At 40.3% G+C, this 21204-nt stretch overlaps 3 protein-coding genes across 30 annotated transcripts in view; all 3 read left to right on the top strand.

Moving 5' to 3' along the window:
• The window catches only part of slc4a2a (solute carrier family 4 member 2a), a 32622-nt gene extending 27077 nt beyond the window's left edge, over positions 1 to 5545 (top strand). For all 6 annotated transcript variants that reach the window (XM_027169020.2, XM_027169018.2, XM_027169019.2 and 3 more), the window contains 5 exons: positions 137 to 303; positions 958 to 1211; positions 1983 to 2152; positions 2276 to 2449; positions 3554 to 5545. In XM_027169020.2, coding sequence (XP_027024821.2) covers positions 137 to 303; positions 958 to 1211; positions 1983 to 2152; positions 2276 to 2449; positions 3554 to 3634 — 846 coding nt within the window. In that variant the 3' untranslated portion in view covers positions 3635 to 5545. The remainder of the gene's footprint in view (positions 1 to 136; positions 304 to 957; positions 1212 to 1982; positions 2153 to 2275; positions 2450 to 3553) is intronic.
• A 1084-nt stretch (positions 5546 to 6629) lies between these two features.
• On the top strand, positions 6630 to 18584 carry ubtfl (upstream binding transcription factor, like). 15 transcript variants are annotated; one of them, XM_027169039.2, is made up of 20 exons: positions 6630 to 6661; positions 9073 to 9185; positions 9643 to 9824; positions 10028 to 10111; positions 10230 to 10385; positions 10511 to 10575; positions 10653 to 10773; positions 10852 to 10962; positions 11036 to 11163; positions 12776 to 12917; positions 13009 to 13050; positions 13161 to 13274; positions 13366 to 13521; positions 13744 to 13854; positions 14249 to 14334; positions 14450 to 14639; positions 14744 to 14791; positions 16093 to 16224; positions 16460 to 16582; positions 17969 to 18584. In XM_027169039.2, the coding sequence occupies exons 1-20, from the start codon at positions 6645 to 6647 to the stop codon at positions 18056 to 18058; spliced, it is 2211 nt and encodes a 736-aa protein (XP_027024840.2). In that variant the 5' UTR covers positions 6630 to 6644; the 3' UTR covers positions 18059 to 18584. The 15 variants fall into 15 exon arrangements, with proteins under 15 accessions (XP_027024840.2, XP_027024837.2, XP_027024836.2 ...); XM_027169036.2 differs by having other exon boundaries at positions 13744 to 13872; positions 16093 to 16158; positions 16463 to 16582; XM_027169035.2 differs by having other exon boundaries at positions 13744 to 13872; positions 16093 to 16158.
• Positions 18585 to 20063: 1479 nt separating this feature from the next.
• Positions 20064 to 21204, top strand: part of asap1a (ArfGAP with SH3 domain, ankyrin repeat and PH domain 1a) — a 69396-nt gene continuing 68255 nt past the window's right edge. For 5 of the 9 annotated variants that reach the window (XM_027169240.2, XM_027169237.2, XM_027169236.2 and 2 more), the window contains exons 1-2: positions 20065 to 20120; positions 20587 to 20674. In XM_027169240.2, the coding sequence (XP_027025041.1) occupies positions 20114 to 20120; positions 20587 to 20674 (95 nt within the window). In that variant the 5' untranslated portion in view covers positions 20065 to 20113. Of the gene's footprint in view, positions 20301 to 20586; positions 20675 to 21204 lie in introns of all 9 variants that reach the window. The other 4 variants (XM_027169234.2, XM_027169232.2, XM_027169238.2 and 1 more) reach the window with 3 other exon arrangements.

Here is a 21204-nt window from a genome sequence, read left to right as displayed (position 1 = left end):
ATGAAGAGGAAAGCTCAATGGAAGCTTCGCTGTTTTAGGACTGTTATTTGTCTATGCATCAGACAAGGCTACATTTATCGAGCTAAATAAACATCCAGCAGCCCTGACTTTTAGCACTCGTCCTTGTCCTGTACAGAAGCTGAGCGTGCCGGACGGCTTCAGCGTGACCAGTCCAGAGAAACGGGGCTGGGTGATCAACCCGCTGGGCTCTGACGGTCAGTTCCCGGTCTGGATGATGGCTGCCAGTGTTCTACCTGCCCTACTCGTTTTCATCCTTATCTTCATGGAGACACAGATCACCACGTGAGTTAGAATCTTAACAACGGCACAGCCTGCTAGTATCAATTTCTCCCATTGGTCATGGTCAAGCTAACCAGTCCTATAGAGTTGTACGCATAGAATAAGTGGGAGGAATTAGGTGTTAGGACTTTTCTGCAAAGGGAGCATGTCAGCTAGCAGGTTGGAATTTTAATTAAGAGACAATTGTACTAGAAATTGCTTTCGGTTTGATCAGATTAGTCAGTGGTCAATTTAAATAAATATGAAAAAAGATAAAAAAGCAAATTAAAAGCTCCACATAGCACAAACACTAATGTATTTAAAATGGACACAATATGGATATGGTTATACGGATGTAGTAGATCCAAATGCACTAGTTAGAGTATAGCAGAAATGGAACATGGTAAAAGTACTAAAATTGCTGCCTTTATTGTAGATATTTTATTTTGAAATGTGTTCCGTCGTTAAAATAGTTTTGAAATGACTTTAAACCGTTTAAAAAGCTGGACTGGAATGGTCCTCTGGTTTAAGGTATCATTTTTACATCCTGCAGTTTTGTGTGTGCGTGTGTGTGTGTGTGTGTGTGTGTGTGTGTGTGTGTGTGTGTGTGTGAGTGTGAGAGTGAAATATGTGAGAAGAATGCAAGTTAAAAGATTTCTATTCTTTTTTTTTTTCCAGTCTTATCGTGAGTAAAAAGGAGAGGATGCTGGTGAAGGGTTCTGGCTTTCATTTGGACCTGTTGATCATCGTAGCCGTGGGTGGGATCTCGGCACTGTTTGGTCTGCCCTGGCTGGCTGCTGCAACCGTGCGCTCCGTTACCCACGCAAATGCCCTCACTGTCATGAGTAAGGCTGTGGCACCTGGTGATAAACCCCGCATCCAGGAGGTAAAGGAGCAGAGGGTGACTGGACTTCTGGTAGCGGTTCTTGTTGGTGAGTTTAACTTTTAAACACAAGCACAAGCTCCACAGATAACTTTGGGTTTCATTCCAACTAAGCAGCAGCCACACCTGATTCCAGCCATTGGTTTTGTTTTCAGTAGACTCAGGTGTGGCTTCTGCTTGAATGGAGCGAAATCCAAAAAGTGCAGATGTTGGTGCAGGATAAGATTTGACACATCTGGATTAAGATGATCATCTCTGTGAATACTGGAACATGTCGGGCAGATGGAAAACAGAGCTGTTTTAGCAATGACTGCAAATCTTTTAGATGTACTATATACACCGAATATAGATGTTTGTGAACATAAGACCTTCACATCCATATGTACCACTTCCACAAACTGTTACCACACTGTTGTACAGAATGTTTTTATAGGCTGTAGTGTTAGTTTGTCATGCTGGAACAGGTTTTGGGCTTCTTAGTCCCAGTGAAGGTGCACAGTACAAGCTCTATGAAGACCTGATTTGCCAAAGCCTCCTTGCCCAACATCACCCCCTGATTTCACTAGTGCTCCTGCAGCTGAATGTACAGAAATTCCCAGTCACACTCTAAAATCTATTGGAAAGTTAAAGTAGGATTCATTCTGGACCGAATGTTCCACAAGCACGTGTGTGTGATGGTCAGGTGGCCACAAACCTGCATGCAGTATGTTACTGTGTTTTACTATTGAACATATATTAAGGTATTTTTCTTTCGCAACAGTCTGTTTTCAAACGTTGACCAGGACTTTGCTCTTTATCGTAACTGTCTGTGCCTCCGCAGGTCTTTCCATTGTAATTGGAGACGTGTTGAGGAAGATCCCCATTGCTGTTCTGTTTGGTATTTTTCTCTACATGGGGGTTATGTCCCTCAACGGCATCCAGCTGACTGAGCGAATGATGCTGCTTCTGATGCCTCCAAAATATCACCCGGACCATATGTATGTGCGGAAGGTCAGTCAGCTCTTCTGATGTCGTGCCACTATGTCATTAGTATCTCACAGGCAGCTGTAACCCAGCTGTTCTATAAAGCAATTTGCCTGAGCATCCCCTTGACCTTTGCCCCTTCTGTTTCAGGTGCGCACTCTACGCATGCACCTTTTTACATGCATCCAAGTGGTGTGTTTGGCGGGGCTCTGGGCCGTCATGTCCACCCAAGCCTCGTTAGCTTTTCCCTTCGTCCTTATCCTCACCGTGCCCATCAGGAAGTTCCTGCTGTCGAGGATCTTCACCCAGCGCGAAATGAATTGTGTGAGTGTTTCTTATTGGAAACGAGGAAATATTTACATTATGACTTGTTGATTAAATTTGTAAAGTATTCAGAAAGTCTGCTCTAATCTCTGGTATGCACTCTACTGCCAATTTACAATGTCCCAGCATCTATAGGACTTTGGAAATGCTCTCATGGCATTGCTGGGGTCTTTAACACTGTAGACATTACACTGTTTTTGAAGTGATTTGTATGTTAATAAGAACACAGACAGAGTGAACATTAGCACCAGCTGCAGCTTGAGCAATGGTTCCTAGTTGCGTGTATTTGTTTATCTTGTAAACAGACAAACAGTGTCTACATAATTAAGCATTGAGAACGGAAACAGAAAAGAGCCAGGAAGCTATACACCATAGTGTTTGTGACACCTAGACAAACACTTCCACACCCTCTTTGCTGGTAAAGAAAGGCAGAAGCAGAGAAGGAGAATGCAAGAAGAGATGGCAGAGATTCTCTCAATGCATAAGTCATGCAGGGTGTGGTCATCATTCTACTTGGGAATATGTGTGTAGACAAGGCAGTATTAAAAGGATTTGTCCATTTTTATCCATTCAGGCCATTCAGGTGCTTGTTCAGTCTCTTGTCAATTCTGATCCAAAATGCAAAAATGTTTTCAAATGCAACACCCTGATGCTTGCCTACAGAGTCAAACATGGACCAACTCCCTCTCACCTTAAGCTTTTAAGGGTATCTGCCAAATGCTATAAATGTAAATATTTTTCACATTACAGCACAGTGAAATGGTTTTCTTCACATATACCAGCTTATTAAGAAGTTGGGGTTCAGAACACAGGGTCAGCCATGATGCAGCATCAATGGAGCAAAGAGCGTCAAAGGACTAACAGTGGCAGCTTGGCTGTGCTTTTACTTGAACCCTGATGAACAGCCCAGAGTCTTAACTGCTTGAGACACCACTGCACCTGAATGTAGAAATAAGGCTGCAGTAAAGAACCCCTTTCTTAAAGTCACACGTTCAGGTCAGTGTAGGAACACTACAGTAAAGCCCTTTAATCCAGACGGTAGGTTGAATAATGTTGATAATTTCACGGTGCCTTGCATTCCTCATCACCTGTGTGTTGTTACAGCTTGACGCAGATGAAGCGGAGCCCACATTCAACATGATCGATGGACAAGACGAGTACACGGAGATGCACGTGCCGGTATGACCTCCATCAGGCCCACCCCTGACTGACGCGTATCCTGAACGAACGTGTGGAATCGCAGACACAATCCTATAGACTTTTCAATACGTCATCTTTGTCAAAGGCTTTGACCAATCAGTGGCTGTAAAAAGTTCTGTTCTATGACCGATAGAAGCATTTTATCACTTTGGGTCCATCTTGAATATTAATTGTTAGTAAAACTATATTTGAGTATTTAACGGTTCCCCAGTTGTCAGTATATAGTTGTTTATCCACAAGGTTTAGTGTGAACTAAGTGTATACTAACACCCAGGTGTATATTTGTGTAGTGACAATCCCCCCACTCAACCCTTCACCTTCCTCCCCCACATGAAGCACTTTATGACCAACCATAATGCTTTTGTTTTGTTTTTGTTTTTTTGTTTTTTTCTTCTTTCATCGTTCTGAAACCAGAGTGAAATCTGATATAGGCTGAACAGCTTCAAACATCTGGAAATATTTAAGCTGCAGAGCTGTTGTCAAGTTTTTTTTATTCTTTTTGGACCAGCACTGAAAAGAAAGCAGTCATTTTCACAAAAACTCAGTGTTCTTTAAAGACTCTACTTAAATCTACTTGTGAAAAATATGCAATTTTTTTTTTTTTGACAGTTTGACATACACCAACTCCTAACCAACCAGGGGTGCTGAATGTTACCTGGATATCTTCTTGTAAGACTAAATATATAAAGTAATATAACAAGCTAGATCAGTATGTAACTCTGGTTGCCTGTCATTTGGAACCAGCGCTAATCGAACAAATTCCTTATTGCAAATATTATAATTCACGTCATCTCAGTTCTCAGCATGAATACGCACACGCACACACACGCACAATGCCACATCCGGGTGATGTTTGCCGTCCTTGGCGGTTGTCCGGTGATCATAGAACCACAGTTATGTATGTAACTAGTGTTTATCATCCTATATATCCTTATATATTCAAAGCCAAATAAGTATCAAGAGACCAGTGTATAAAAAGCTGCATTATTGCTGCAGGGATTTTATCCGTTCCCTAAATAGGAAAAATCAACGTTAGGCGTAGGCTTTGTGTATCTTCTGTTTGTGTGACTGAATCTGCTGCATTTTGAAATAAGTGGCTACTGAATATATATTGAATCATGTCAAATTAACAGTAGTAGTTTAGCACTACAACTGAAAGTGATAAAGAATGATGGTACTCGACATTGCCAGGTAGGTAAATGAATTATGTTTTTAAAGGGTTCTGTGGAATAGGCTGGCGATGATGATGGGCCACATTTAATACTATTTCAGGTTTTAATATAAAGATAGGCATCTGATTCAAATGTCCATGTCTACACTATTTTTTAATGTTTAGTCTGTAGTGTGATTCTTTATTAAAAAATAGTTTAATATCCAAAGATGCAGTATAAAGCTGAAATCTTGAACATTTCTGCATGTTTTGTTGTTTTTTTGGCCTAATTATATTTTTGTACTTTGTCTGTCAGCAAGTTCAGAATTATTTCAAACATTTAATGGACAAAAGATAGGTTAATTGTTACAAGTGCAATCTGTCTTACATTCCAACTATAACACTCAAACTGATTTTTTTTTTTTTTTTTAAATCTTGAACAAATGCTATTGTACTTGTGTGAAACTGTACGTTTCCATTTACTCTTGCCAAAAACACTTGTGTTACAATCACTTGAGCTTATGATGTAGTGCCTTTTAATATGATATTGCTGTAAAGCGGGCCGGATGAAACTGTGTAGTTGCTTTTGCTTGATGAGAAACTGTAAAGCAGAAGTGACCGTTTGTTATGTTGTGAATGATGGTGAAGATGTGTGATTTGACCATTATGTGATCGTGTGAAATCAGTAAGTCTTCTGTGTTTATACACAGTTCAGACTCAATAAAGCAACTTAGCATTTCTACCCATATGTGCTGTTATTGTATTGCATTTACTCTGCTTTCTTTTAAAACTCCTTATTGAACTGTTTAGCTTGATTCTGTTTCATGCTTTAATTTTTATCTATGGCCACACTATTATTATTATTGTTGTTAAAAGCAGCAGCAGTAGTAGTAGTAGTAGTGTTAGGCAAAGTATGTCTTGTGAAAGTCCTTATTATCCAAAGTCCTCATTAGACATCAAACACTTATGTCTTCAGGCAATACTTGACCACAATTGCGAAATCCCAACAAAATAAAAGCCCCTGTTTAAAAATAAAATACAAGCCACACTCATTTTACGTTACACCCAGTATATAATTGCGTACTTCCTATTTAGTTTGACTAAAGTGTACAAACTTATCTGTGCTACAGGAAAATGAAAATTGTCCAGAATACACTGGTCCACATTTGGTGACCTTCAATGCGACATATTTTTTATATGATTACTTTTTTTTTTATATATGACATAGACTTTTATTATGATGAATGTCAGATGTGGCACTGATCTCTTAGAGAACAATGAATTTCAACTTAAAGTTATAATTGCAAATTATACGTTTTATGGTGAATGTTATTTTTTTTTACACTTTTTTTTTTTTGCTATTGATTCCCAGTTTTGGTGTATGTGTGTGTGTGTGTGTGTGAGAGAGAGAACCAGAGCTGTGCTGGGAGTCACTGAGGCTCGAGCTGATTTAGTTTGTTCACCTACAATGGCGATTTTACACATTTTTAGTCACTATTATTTTTTGTCCGAAACGGCTCGAATGTGATTGAGGTCAGAGATGTGAGATTTCCTGCTGGAAACGAGTCCCCCAGCATCATAAGACTGGAGAGGTGTATTCTGGGACGGAGCCCTGGTGCTCCAGGCTCGGGGTTGTTTGGCTCCGGCGCTGGTCCTTGGCGTCTCCTCCTCTTCCTCATGTGCACTTACACCACCACATTAACGGCAAACACACTTCCACAATCTCTGCGAGCCTCTAAAATCGTCTAAAAACAAAGGAAAAATTGTCCGGGTTTTTAAACGCAATCTGACATTTGCTGGGTTAACACTGCGTGTGTGTGTGTGTTTGGCTACAGTTAGCAGTGGATGTCTCTGTGTGCAAGGTGAATAAAGATGAAAACATTTACGACATACACTCAAAATTTGTGTAAAAATCGAATTACACTTTATATTTTCTAAGTCTCAAAGTCCGCCTTAGCCCCCTTTCTGCCTCGTATGTTTTTCCCCAGAGTTCCTCCCCCTGCGGCGCTGGGCGGAGTTTCATACCGAACCAGACGCTCCTTTTGTCGGATCCGTTTCGACTTGACTCCCCGGGGTTTACGGCTAAAAAAAACACGACGCATATTATACTTAATAAATATTAATTGCACTTAAGTCGAACGGCATACCGATTGAAAACAGGATCCTGCATTAAGTGTTGTAAAAAGGTGAGTCTTTTGATAATTTTCGGGTTGTTTTCTCCCATTTTTAGACGGCGCGTCCCCGAGTCTTTGTAACATTCATGGCGGCGCTGCAGTGAAGACTTTAGGGCGAAGAAAGGCTCAAGGGCCGCTCGCTCTCTGCTGCTGTAAATATAACGCTGGAAATTGGGATTTATCTGAGAATGCGTTTTAGAGTCACCCTAAAAAACACCATAGGTTCACATATGTTTTTAATTTCAGCAATATTTGTACATCTTTACATCTATTTTTGTTTTTTATTCTTTTCTCCCCCCATCAAAATCGGTTTATTTTCACTAACACGGTAGATCCACTATGCATAACGAAACAGATATAAATAGTCGAGAATTATTCTTCTTTTTGTGCAAGAACACTTTGTGGCGTTTCTGCGGGCTACCCGAGGCGTCGTTGCCAGCGGAAGCTGTGTGCTGACTCCTCCCGGAATCACGGCGCCATTACTGGGCTCGAGTGCAGACAATGATCGGTAACACCGTATGAACTGATTAGCACGTCATCGCTCCTGCTAGCGACGCTGCTATACAGACGATTAGCATGAAATCCTTCAAAATGACCGTTGCGTTGTTGTTTAAACGGACCTTTAGTTTTAACAACATTTTACTTTATAAGTTTCTAAGAGTAGTTTATCGCCAATACCAGCTGTTATTCGAGGTGTAAACGTAAATATTTATTAAAGACAGTTTGGCTGTTAATGGAAGAATGTTATTTTTTTTTTGGTGTCTGGGTTTTTTGGCTCGGTTCTCCGGGCGGAATGAGACGGGGGACCGCGGCGCCACTGCCCGGACAACTATGGCGGGTGTGGGACACGGGCCCTGACCAACAAACACAAAATACGTGACACATATACACATACTCATTTTGGTGGAGCTTAGAGTTTATTATTTTAAGGAAACCGATTGCCAATATTTCTCGCTTGTACTGTTTGGAAATAACGTATAATTGAACCGTTATAACTTCGCTAAACTGCCGTTAGCATCATGCTATCGTGTCTGAGCTAGCTAGAGTTAGCTGCTTGGTTTGTTTGTGAAAAACAATAACAACTGTTCACTTGAGTCAGAGTAGTAATAATAAAACGACCTACGACAAAGTGTCGGACAAATTTCCAAAGGTATGAACTGACATGCACTTTGTAATGTTTAGGATAATTTGCTGCATTTTAGCACCGATAGCTAAATCGTTAGTTAAACAGCTGTCTGTCTCTTTCCAACACCAGGTCCCATGACGCTAATCAGTAAAGTAATATTTCCCCCATAATATTTGCACAAAAAAAAAAAAATAGGTTCAAAAAAGTGTCGACGTCCAAAAATGTTGATTTTTTTTTTATATAATTGTTTTTTTTATATATATAAATTTCTCGGTTAAAAACCCGAATCCGACCCGATACGTTGCGCCTCATAGTTATCGACCAGGCTTTGGATATTTTTATGGTTTCCTAGAAGCTGGATTTACAAAATAAGTCCAAATAAGATGTTGCTTTTCGGCTTGTCCGTGAGTTGTTTAGTCTGTCGGTGGGATGTGTCTCTGCTCCAGTTAAACTCTAGCAGCCTCCCATCAGACATCATCTGACGTCGGAGGCTGGACCTGAAGTCATGGTGTAGAAACACAGCAGATTTATAACACTACAAACAGCTACAGTCTACACCATACAGCTGTGTGGACAAGATCTCTGTGGGTCCTGCTAGGAAAATAAACATTTTATTTCATTCATGTTCAGTAAGCACTCAGGATCTCTCTCTCTCTCTCTCTCTCTCTCTCTCTCTCTCTCTCTCTCTCTCTCTCTCTCTCTCTCTCTCTCTCTCTCTCACACACTCACACTCACACTCACACTCACACTCACACACACACACACACACACACACACACACACACACAGAGATAAATTTAGCAAAGCCAGTCCACATACTGCCATGATTTGGAAACCCACGCAGAATCTGGAACAAGCCACAAGTTTGGGGGGGGCATGAGCACAGAATGATTTGGAGTCTGGCATGAGTTGAGCCTTAAGTGTAATATGGCACCTTTAACAACTTGCATTTTTTTATTTTTGCTAATCACAGGTTTGAGGGTTTGTACCACTGCAGGTCGGGTCAGAGCCACCTTGACTGTGTAGTCATGAATGGCAGCAACAGCGTGGCTGGCACACAGTCTGGGCGAATCAAACTAGAACCAGGTAGGCATGCAGCGATCTCCCTGCTTTTCTTACAGCTACCCTGTCCTTGTCCTTGTCCCTGCCTCTTGTCGGATTTTTCGAAATGTAGTCTTGAGGTATATTGACACTGTTCACCTAGAATGCATTCTGTCTGACTTTTTAAGTCTGTTTGAAAAACACTGCCAAACAAATATATGCAAATGTGTGCGTTTTAATCGTCTCCTATGACCCAAATCACATTCTATGGATATTGTTTCTTCTCTATTTGCAACTAGAAGTCAGTCTCTCATTGTGTCCCTGTGTGCTATGTCTACCCACAAACCATTCTCATTCACAAGCTTCTCGCTTCAATACGTAAGAGTAAACCAAATGAGTTTTTACCAAATGAGTTAATACGAGAACTTTTTGTAAGGAAAAAAAGATGCCTGTGAACATAGCACATTTTACATTTTAATATTTCTTTTGTGTGTTGTGTTAGGTGGTGATGTGTGGACTAAAGAGGACTGTCTGATGCTGCTAGAAAGGATTAGGGGTATGTTGCCTGATGGAGACACTTTGAAATACAAGACCACAGAGTCTCATTTTGACTGGGACAAAGTGGGCTTTGGAAGTTTCACTGGGGACATGTGTAAGCAGAAATGGCAGAAGGTTTCCACAGAGGTGAGCCAACTAACCAGATATATGTGTGTGTGTGTGTGTGTGTGTGTGTGTGTGTGTGTGTAATATGGTAAAGACTGACTGGTGGTAAAGAAATGTTTTTCAGGATGTTTTATCAGCCCAAATGTTCTCTGTTGTTTTACAGAATATTTTATGTTAAACTTCGGCACAGAGTTGGGGCATTTTATAAGCGTTTTTCCTCATAGGTTCGGAAATACAGGACAATGACAGAGCTCATTGTCGACGCAATAGAATATGTAAAGAACCCGTACAAAGGAAAGAAACTAAAGGTAATGTGTGTGTTATTATAGGTTTTGACATTCTCAGCAAAATGTTCACAATTTTATTACAGTATCTTGAATGCAAATTGTTCCCAAGAACAACTTGTCGATTCGAACTTCTCCACAGACACATCCAGATTTCCCGAAGAAGCCCCTGACACCCTACTTTCGTTTTTTTATGGAGAAGAGAGCCAAGTATGCAAAAATTCACCCAGAGATGAGCAACCTGGATCTAACAAAGATCCTCTCCAAAAAATACAAAGAGCTGCCTGAAAAGAAAAAGGTAAGTACTCTAAAGGAACACATGACCAGATTTTTTTTGTGTTGTTTTGCGAAGCACATGGCTTTTGGTGGTGCTTTTTGTTGTTGTTTTGTTTTAAACATAAAGATACATTTTTCTCTGTTTAGCTAAAATACATTCAGGAATTCCAGAGGGAGAAGGAGTCCTTTGAGAAAAACATGGCACGGTTTAAGTAAGCATAAACTTCCCTCATTTCTGAAATAAAGTTTTAAAAGCCTTTTCTTAAACAAGCACATGCTTCTTTGTTAGAGAAGACCATCCCGAGCTGATAGAAGAACGGAAGAAGTCGGACCTCCCAGAGAAACCCAAAACCCCTCAGCAGCTGTGGTACAACCATGAAAAGAAAACCTTCATGAAGCTTCACCCAGAGGTCAGTGTGAATAAAAGTTCTCATGTTATGGAATAGTTCAATTTCCAGATTATAAACGTGTAGTTTTTCTATTCTTAGGTCAGCCAAAAGGAACTGAAAGAAGCTTTACGGCGTCAGTGGTCTCAGCTCTTGGACAAAAAGCGGCTGAAATGGATCAGCAAAGCACTGGAGCTGCAGAAGAACTATGAGGTACTTTACACCACAATAAACGTCAAAGTTATTGAAGTGGAACTTCCTTAATTTTTCTGAGTTTGCCTTTCAGGACAGCATGAGGGCATACCACGAAGCACACCCAGACGCAAACTCCGAAGAACACGTCAAGTCAGTCCTGACCAAAGCCGAGCGGCAGCTCAAGGACAAATTTGACGGACGGCCCACTAAGCCACCACCGTAAGTGTTGTCTGCCAGCTTAAAGAACATGTCCCTTACTCACTTGCAAGGCAGTGTGTGTGTGTGGAGGAAATCAGTGTCTGATTAGCGTAGAGGGACAGGTTTCTATTCAACATGTTTCTATATATAAATCTATATACTATGTCACAAGTGGCACAAAAATTCAAGCCCAGACAATGACACAAGGCTGGGAGTAAAAGAGGAATGTTATTACACTCTCTCTTTGTCAATCAAAAAGCACAAACATTTATAAAAAACCCTGACACTGTATTTAGACTCGGTGATTATTTCAAAAGTGGTTTTACTGTGTTGCATCATATTTATACTTGTGTGTATATATGGAATTCCATGGTTTACCACAGGAATAATGAATGTAGGTTTACCTTTGCTTTGAAAAGGAGAAAAAAAAAAAACATACATGACAAATGTCCAGTCGACCAAAGCATTTTCACTCCTCTGTAATAAGCGTGATGGAGTTAAACACTTTTTTTCCCTTCTCTTCAGAAGATCTACAGTTTATCTTGTGTAAAATCCAAATGTTCTTAATCCTTCTATATGGTTGATTTTTTTCTAAGGTTTAAATAATTAAGTTGCTGAGTTTTGGTATAAAATGTATATTGGTATACATGATTCTGCCGAGATCATGTATAAGATACATGTGCATATGTTTGGTGCTACGTGTCAACTAGCATCCATTCATTGTTTGCAATAAAGAGGTGGGCCTGATCCTACAGTAATATTATCTCAATACAATAAGGTTAAACTAGAAAAAACTCTCCTATTGGCTGGTAATATAGCTCCAATGCTTTGTAAAAGCGTAGTCTGTTAAGATTTAAACAAATAAGCTTGCGACAGAAAACATTAAACAGCTATGTATACGTTAAGTTTTGCTCAGTTCGCATTGTTTTACTGTAAGCTGCTGTCTGTAATGAGTCTTATATATATATATATATATATATATATATATATATATATATATATATATATATATATATATATATATATATAATATATATATATATATATATATATATATATATTACTCTGTTTCTAAGCAGTAAAATAAACAGCCATGTTTAGAGACGTCAAATGGAATAGAGTGGCAAAATGCCCAATGTGGAGTGCCAACAGTTTCTCTAAACTCAACGTTCAACCTGTAGAGGGAGCCCAAGTCATGAGTTTACAATAAAAAGTACGGTGGTTAATATTTTTGTAGAATTTTTTTAAATTTGTTCTATTGCATGAGTATTTCAAGCGATTACCCAGTAATAAAATCTCCTAGACCATTAGAAGGTACTTTACTATAAATCATGATTGTTTAGAGCGATCTGTCTGGCAATTCCCTTACTTTATCTGTTGACGGATAACATTTTGAGCCTCACTACAACCAAAAGTCGATATACAATTTTTAGCTTTTATAGTTTTGTCAATAAAACAAATTGACTTCTATCCATTAAATATGCCATTTGAATAACATGGTTGATAACATCAGATAGAACCTTGCAACTGCGGGAACCTGAAATTTGATCCAGTTGGATTGTAAAATGTAAACAGAATGCCTTGCTAAGGAATTTGACCTGCATCGACAGTGATGAGCTTTTTTTTTCTGTAGGAACGGATATTCTTTATACTGCGCCGAGCTGATGGTAAACATGAAGGACGTCCCGAGCACAGAGAGGATGGTGCTGTGCAGCAAGCAGTGGAAAATGATGACCCAGAAAGAGAAGGACATGTACCAGAAGCGATGTGAACAGGTAAGCTGTAAATGCACCGACCACGAGTGAAAAATTAATCCACAGTCTGCTTTAAACACTTCACCCAATTCTCCAACTTTGGTCTCGGCAGAAAAAGAAGCAGTATGAGATTGATCTCCAGAGGTTTATCGAGGTAGGGATTCAAGTACTGTTTTTGCAGATAGAATAAGCTTTGCAGAGCTATTTAACTGTTTAATTCATAAGCAAAATGTGTGTATCTTGGGGGGATTTATGTAACTACAGAGCCTACCAGATGAGGAAAGGGATCGAGTCCTGACAGAGGAGAAGCTGGGAGGCTCCAAGCTGAGCATTGTGGGGGCAGGCAGCCATTTTGTTTCCAAATCCCTGTCAGCCAAGGTGGGTTAATTCTACTCCTCTGCAAAACTTTATCCTCATGTAGCTCTCCTGAATTGCATATTTGCAAGTTGGTATCATTCCTGGGGTATAGGACCGGGGTCGAGACTCTGAGCTGGACCAGTGGGTCCATGGAATGCCAAAGGAAAAGAAAGACGGGAAGAAGAAGACACAACTTCCTGAGACACCCAAAACAGCAGAGGAGATGTGGCAACAGAGTGTGATCGGTGACTACCTGGCCAAATACAGGGTGAGCCAAAACTCCATTCACTCAAAATATATCAGATAAAGGTGCTGGCGGTCAGTAAAGAATACGCATACTGTTGCAGTTTTGAGAGGAAAGAAAATAGCTTTACAAAAGTTCATCTATTTTCAACAGTCCATCTCCTGTCTTGCTCTGTATTTTGCTCTTTACATATAATAAGCCAGTCATTTAGCTAAATAAGCAAAAGCGCTTTGGGTGTCTTTGCAGAATGACAGGAAGAAAGCTCAAAGCACCATGGAAGCTACTTGGAAGGGCATGGAGAAGAAAGAGAAGATTCCCTGGATCAAGAAAGCAGCCGAGGACCAGAAGCGATACGAGGTTCAGTACCGGACTGTGGTCAGTGACCAAACGTTTTGACCACTGTCTTCTCATCCATACTGAAGAAATGTCAAAATGTTGGTCATCTCCTAACCTTATTCCACAGAGTACAGCTGGGGGGTTGGGGGGGTTGGGGTGAAACAGCAGAATCTCTAGCCGTTGTTTCTTTTGTTCCCACGTGGTACTTATTTTTACTGTTCTTGCATTGTGCTCGATTATAAATGTGACTTTGTCGTTGTGCTGGCTTCCATACCCAGTCGATAGTATCGATGACTTCCACAACACTGACATTTTCTTTTCATCCAGTGCTTTTACAGAATAGTCTTAAGTGTTCTTTTATTTAAGGTAAAATGCTTGAAACAAGCTGATGTTTTGTTGGATTTACATCCTACAGAGAGAGCTGGTCGAGATGAGGACGGTGCCTTCGGGTCAAGGTCAGAAGAAGCAAAAGTTTGACGGAGAGCCTAAGAAACCTCCCGTGTGAGTTCGGAAATCTGCACGTCAATACTAGTCCGAGATCTCCCCGTATAGGAGAACTGTTCAGTCCATCATCTAACTTCCTCTTCCTTTTTTCTTCTTTCTCGTTTTGATGCAGGAGCGGCTATCAGATGTTTTCCCAGGAGCTGCTCACAAATGGTGAGCTAAATCACTTCAGTCTCAAGGAGCGCATGGTGGAGATCGGCAAGCGCTGGCACAAGCTCAGTCAGAGCCAGAAGGACAAGTACAAGAAGCAGGTGGAGGAGCAGCAACTCGAGTACAAAGCAGAGTTGGATGCCTGGGTGAAGGTACGCACTGAGTGTTGCATTACGTTTAGCCCCACACAGATTCAGTCTGTAGCCGTTTGTGCAGACGTCCGTGACACTGTTTTCTCTTTTGCTTTCTCTCTCAGTCTCTCTCTCCTCAGGCACGAGCTGTGTACAAAGAGTTCTCTTCTACAGTGAGTGTCTCAGTTCAGTCATTTCATTATTAGCATTTTACTCTTGCTTATTAACATCTTCTATATTGTGCAACCTATTTGAAGCCACATTGATTTAGTCACCAGGGAACCCCATTCAGTCAGCTCAGTTCAGCTCTGGTTTCAGAAGGATGCTTTTACAAATGCAGCATCTAATCTGTTTTTGCAAACCCTTAGCATGAGTTTTAGACTCTAGTGGGGTTCATTTAACCCACTGCAGGAAGTGAGCAGCAGTAGATTTTACATTCTTGGTTAATATTGGGACCAATGTTTTACACACCTTTTCCTCATCCATATTTTTGACCAATGAATCCCTTTGGGGGAAGGGGGGCACGGTGGCTTAGTGGTTAGCACGTTTGCCTCAGACCTCCAGGGTCGGGGTTTGATTCCCGCCTCCGCCTTGTGTGTGTGTGTAGTTTGCATGTTCTCTCCGTGCCTCGGGGGTTTCCTCCGGGTACTCCGGTTTCCTCCCCCGGTCCAAAGACATGCATGGTAGGTTGATTGGCATCTCTGGAAAATTGTCCGTAGTGTGTGATTGTGTGAGTGAACGTGAGCGTGTGTGTGCCCTGCGTTGGTCCTGCCTTGATGCCCGATGACGCCTGAGATAGGCACAGGCTCCCCGTGACCCGAGAAGTTCGGATAAGCGGTAGAAACTGAATGAATGAATCCCTTCAGGTTTTTAGTCTTACACAGTCAATGTTTTGCGTTTTGAAAATAAAGCAAAAAAAAAAAAACCCACCCAGCTCCACTCAGATTTGGATTTGGGAAATGTATTAATAAGAAGTCCCCCAACACACCTGTGCCAGGTTATTACCGTTCCCCAGCCCCTGTCTTCAGGTGTGTTCAGAGCTGAAACACAGTAAACATGCTGATTGTTCAGGGCTCCCTAAAAACCAAATTTGCAGCTATACACATTTTAAACATGTGCATGTATTCCATTCCACTGCATGGCAAGTAATTTCTTTGCTGGCAATTTAGTGTTGAATAAGACTAAGAATAGACTATTTTGTGGCATTGTAATCTTATAAATAGCTATTAATTATTCATTTATTTATCAATACTGTGTATTATCGTATGCACACTTGTGAGATGGAACTAACCTTACTTCACACAGTAATGGTTCTGTGGGCTGCTTTGTAGAGCTACTAATTGTTGCTTGGAGCTTGAACTATTGTTTTCTTGTGTTTTTGGTTTTTTGTGTTTTTTTTTGTTTGTTTTTTTTTTTCTTGGTTGCTCTCTCTCCTCGTCTACCCCTACCTTCCCCCTCCTCTCCCCGTCTACAGAAACGACGGAGCACGACAAAGGCGCGAGGTCCTGGAGCCAAAGTGCGTGTCACCAAGGGGAAGGCGGTAGGTGCCCGAGCTGCAGCGCTGGGGGCCGGGGGGGGCAAACGTTCCATGGCGTACCGGGTCAAGGTAACGCCCACTTTCTCTGGGCCACTCGCCCAACACAGTCAAAAAATCCAATGGGCCACTCAGGCCTCAGCATCAGGCAAATAGTGTTGAAAAAATGTATTAGTCTCATGAACAGTAAGCAAAGGCTCTGTTGAAGTATAGTGAGAAAAATCAACTAAACACAGAATTATGGATGTTATGCAGAAGGGGAAGAATGACTGCTTATTAGAGAGAAGTGTGACTCTGTGGTTTCCAGCAGGACACCTCAGACTCAGAGGAAGAGGACAATAAGTCAAATTCAACAGACTCGGAGGACGAAGATGACGAGTCCTCCGCTTCGACAGATAGTGAAGATGAGGACGACGATGAAGATGATGAGGTGAGGATATAGTCCCAAACTTGACATGAGCATTAAAATCTAGATCCAGGTGTCTTCATTCCAACCAGTCAGGAGCCATAACCTGTCATTCTCACAAATGGCTCCTGCTAAGTTGGAATGAAAGCCTGCAGCTACACTGGCCCTTTGCAGAAAAGATTATTAACCTAGATGATTAATATTAAATCAACTTTTGCTATAGATAAAAAAAAACACTGCTAAGAAATCAAAACTAGGCTTAAATGTTATTTATAAAAAATATTATGTATATATTTTTATATTTGAATATATATAATATGAATATAGTGTGTGTGTATATATTTCATACTTTAATAGTTCTTTTAAATAACTTTTTCTTGTACGTGTATGTATTGTAAGCTCTTAGGCCAGGGGTCGACAACCCGCCGCTCCGGAGCCGCAAGTGGCTCTTTCATCCCTCTGCTGCGGCCCCCTGTAGATTTGGAAAATAAATATTTAATTTAAATTTATTTTATTTTAGTTAGTTAGTTAAAAAAAAATTTAAATCCTAAAATTATGATGCTCTTGTAACATTAAAATAAACCGTGTTTCATTATTTTGTCGCTCAAAATATGCGTCATAACTGCCAACTCGCGAAATCCGACACACAGAAGCAGACGCGTTTTTGGTTCGCTGCAGCCGGCAAGTTTTGATGTCACGAATACGAAGAGGACTCAATTAGACATTGAACATTTTATTAGAAAGTAACCTTCAACCCAGCATCTTTTTTGTTAAGGTTAGTTAAACATATTTAAATAAAAAAGTTAAAATATTTTTGTTTGCTTGCAGAAATAAAATTTTGTTTACTCGGTAGCAGTTCATTGATTTCATAAATGCAACACACTACAGTTTTTTCTATACTTTCCATAAAGGTAATAAACGATATATGCAGTTATCTTCATTTTAGATGTCAAATGGGATTTGTGGGAAACGGGTCCAAATGGCTCTTTGAGTGTTTAAGGTTGCCGACCCCTGTCTTAGGCCATGCAGAGTTAAATAAGTCCACTTGTTATAGAGGTGACTGTAATGTAAAAACCAGAACAGTTTGGGTTTACCCTGTTGAGTAAAAACACTATAAAATTATATATACAGACGATGAGAGTAATGGCCAAATGCAATGTAAAAGATAGATTGTGATGTGAACCACCTAGCAGTGTTTCTGAGTGTTTAGTACATTATAGAGGTCTTTTTATAAATGTACTTATTTACATTTAACTTTAATGGGCCATGTGATTTATATTTACATTTTAAGTGTTAAATTTTTTTTTTTAATACTAGACGTAAAAAACGATTATGCTTGATTTTTGCTTGAAACATTCACTTGTCCTGGTCTTAGCCTTAGCCATACACGATTTGCTGCACGATTTACAGAATGAAGAGGAGGACGACGAAGACGACGAAGACCAATCAGATGGCTCAAGTAGCTCGACGGATGACAGCAGCGATTCTGAATCAGACTAATGACCCCGCCCTCTCGGGAGGGGGCTGTGCAGGACACGCCCCCTAACAACATCCCTTCCTGACAATAGGGAAGGGGCCAAGTAGCTGTGAGCACACAGCACACGCTAATGCATCTGCCTCTCATCTGTGAGAGACGCAGGACTCAGAAGAGTGACCGCTCTTCTCTTTCTCTATATGTCCAATTTATGGGCTTAAAGTCAACTGGACATCCTGTTATTAACAAGCTGTTACTTGTGTGTTCATTGAAGCAATTTTTATTGCCTTTATATAGGTGTTATTAAAAATTGTGTTGCTCGTTTCTTTTTTATTTTATTTTTGAAAAGTTAACCGTGGTGTGAGGTGGACAGTCAGCGGGAGAGACAGCCTTTTATAACAGAGGATATAGAGAGTGGACCCCAAGCCGTCTCGGTTTGTACACCATGGCCAGTTCTTTGAAGCTCAGAGAGCTATATTAAGCTAGTCTGGTCTTGTTTGTTCAGTCTTTGGACAAATACTACAAAATAAATTGCACTTTTTTCCTCTTTTACTCTCTAGTGTGTTGTCTTAGACTGAAAATGTTTTTTTAATGAATGGTTTGTACATGTTGTTCTTTCTTTCAGCAAAACCTTCATATACATGTGCAGTAAATGCTCTATGCTTTTATAAGATTGTTATAATGGATTGCAATATGTTATTTACCACTTAGCAGGACAACAGAACCATGGAGGCAAGGCTAAATTAAACGACTCCAAATACTACATTTAACATAGCAGGGAAATTTTGCCATAGCAGGAGCATTGTAACAAAGCTCAAGGGTCCATAATTCCTCCTACATTTACAGCATTTAGTGGACACCGTTATCCAGAGTGACACTGAGTAACCCTCAGTGCAATTGAGGGTTAAGGGCCTTGCTCAGGGGCCCAGCAGTGGCAGCTTGATGGACCTGGGATTCAAACTCATGACCATCCGGGCAGTAGTCTAACACCTAAACCACTGAGCTACCACATCCCTACATGGTACAGTCCTACATTCCCAAAACATGCTAGTAGGCCAGTGTGGATTTCTGTGTCTTTGGGTGCATTCATATGCTGTTCCGTGATGGACTGGGCTCTCCAATCCAGCATGTATTCCCAGCTTGTGCCGTGGATATGTTCTACATCTACTGCAATTCAGTCAATGCTGTGGGAGTTTAAACGTATTGTAGTAATTTGAGTAGATCACACTTGCATACAACTAAAGACTTTTATGATTTATCCTAGAGACTTGTATATTCTACTGCATGTGTATACAACAAACTTAAACATATAGCTTAAATCATACTCCACTACAACGGTTAGCAAAGTATATTTCATATGGTGAAATGGCTGACCTCAGCGTGATCATATTGTTACTGGCTTTGTTAGTGACTGGAAGGTTGCAATCCCAGGATGGTCAGAGACCCAACTCCATGGACTCAAGGTTTCTTTAGATAAACACATTAAGGATATAAATGTAGCCTTGATTCATTTGGCATGCTCTTTTATCTAAGGTCATGCAGTCCAGAAATGTGACGTTGAGGTTTTCGGGTCTCGTTTAGTCAACCGACAGATCTCGTTAACGTCCTCCGTTTTCTTCTAAAATGTTCACACCACTAACAAGGCACTAATTTTTTTTAAACCAATTCACATACAAGAGGCTCCATGTGACAACTTGGGTTACTTTTATTCTATCGACAACAACTGGGTGGATGGATAACCAAAAATCCACTAAATGTAATGCTCTAAAAATGCTTACAAAGGATTCATATTAAATATAATCCCTTTTGAATTCAGCAATGGAAACTCTGTAGCTCGGTCTGTCAATCTCAGTCAATCACAAAAGTTGTGCCAAAATAGTGTTGATCAATAAATATGTCTGAATCTAAAGTCTCAAAAATAAAAAATAATAGTTTTATTTTCTCCAGGACACAATATGTATTTAGAGTTATGATAATGTGTGGATTTTAGGACATGGCCCATGTTAAACTCCCCCCATTTCCCACATGGCTGCTTCCTGTCCAAGCTGCTCGACCTCACCAGCTCCAGATGGAGAAGATCAATGCTGTGTAAGGATCCTAACCGCGAACTGTCTGTTGGGGGATTTTATTCTTTGTTGATTTTATTTCTGAGTGGTGTAAAATGAAGTGAATATGGTGGCGTTGAAAAAGCGTGGGTTTGATAATGCACACATTGATTTGCTCTTCCTTATAAAACTACTAACAGGGGGTGAAACCGCAGTGGTCTCGGTGAGTTACAAGGCTATTAGGCGTGGTTTTCTCTGCTGTGGGGAAAAAACACTGAACACAGATCACAGACTCTGTGTATGTGGTGGTTTTTATGTAGGCTTCTGTTATTTAAAGTTTTTTTTAAATTAATATTATTTATTATTAACTTTCTTGTCCTGTAAGCACGCATACTGAATGACACGTGAATTACACGTGTACTTTTGTCTTTTTTTTTTTATTATTATTATTATTTTTTACTGCCCAGTACATTATAGGCAGAAATAATTTGATCTCTATCTGATCCCAGGCACTTTTACTGAGGTGACCACTAAAGTCATGAGGGCATCATCCTCACGTTTATCCAGCTTTTCATCCAGAGACTCTTTATGGAGCCGGTGAGTTGGACATTGTCACTGGTCAACACTTGTCTCTGAAAATCCATTTGCAAAAAGCTTATTGGGATCCGTTCGTTGCTTGATTTAGAAAACTCATTTAAAAAGCAGGAATGTATTGAAATGTAAAACCTTTCGCTGTTGCGCCATTTTGCAGAAAAGCCTGAAGATCCTGTGCACGCAGCTCTAGTGCTGAAGAAACTTACAGGGTCTGTGATTGGTCCAATAAGGGGGAAAGGGAATAAGTGGGAAAGTGGGAATAAAAAAGGGAATAAGGGGGAAAGTGGGAATAAAAAAGGGAATAAGGGGGAAATGGGAATGAAAAAATGGAATAAGGGGGAAAATGGGAATAAAGAAGGGAATAAGGGGGAAAATGGGAATAAAGAAGGGAATAAGGGGGGAAGTGGGAATAAAAAAGGGAATAAGGGGGGAAGTGGGAATAAAAAAGGGAATAGGGGGAAATGGGAAAAAAAAAGGAATAGTGGGAAAAAGGAATAAAAAAAGGGGAATAAGGGGAAAATGGGAATAAAAAG

The sequence above is a fragment of the Tachysurus fulvidraco genome, chromosome 1 (assembly GCF_022655615.1).
Source record: "Tachysurus fulvidraco isolate hzauxx_2018 chromosome 1, HZAU_PFXX_2.0, whole genome shotgun sequence".
In the NCBI taxonomy this organism is placed as follows: domain Eukaryota; kingdom Metazoa; phylum Chordata; class Actinopteri; order Siluriformes; family Bagridae; genus Tachysurus; species Tachysurus fulvidraco.
The sequence above is the reverse complement of the archived record's forward strand: the minus strand, read 5'-3'. Positions and strand labels throughout refer to the sequence as shown.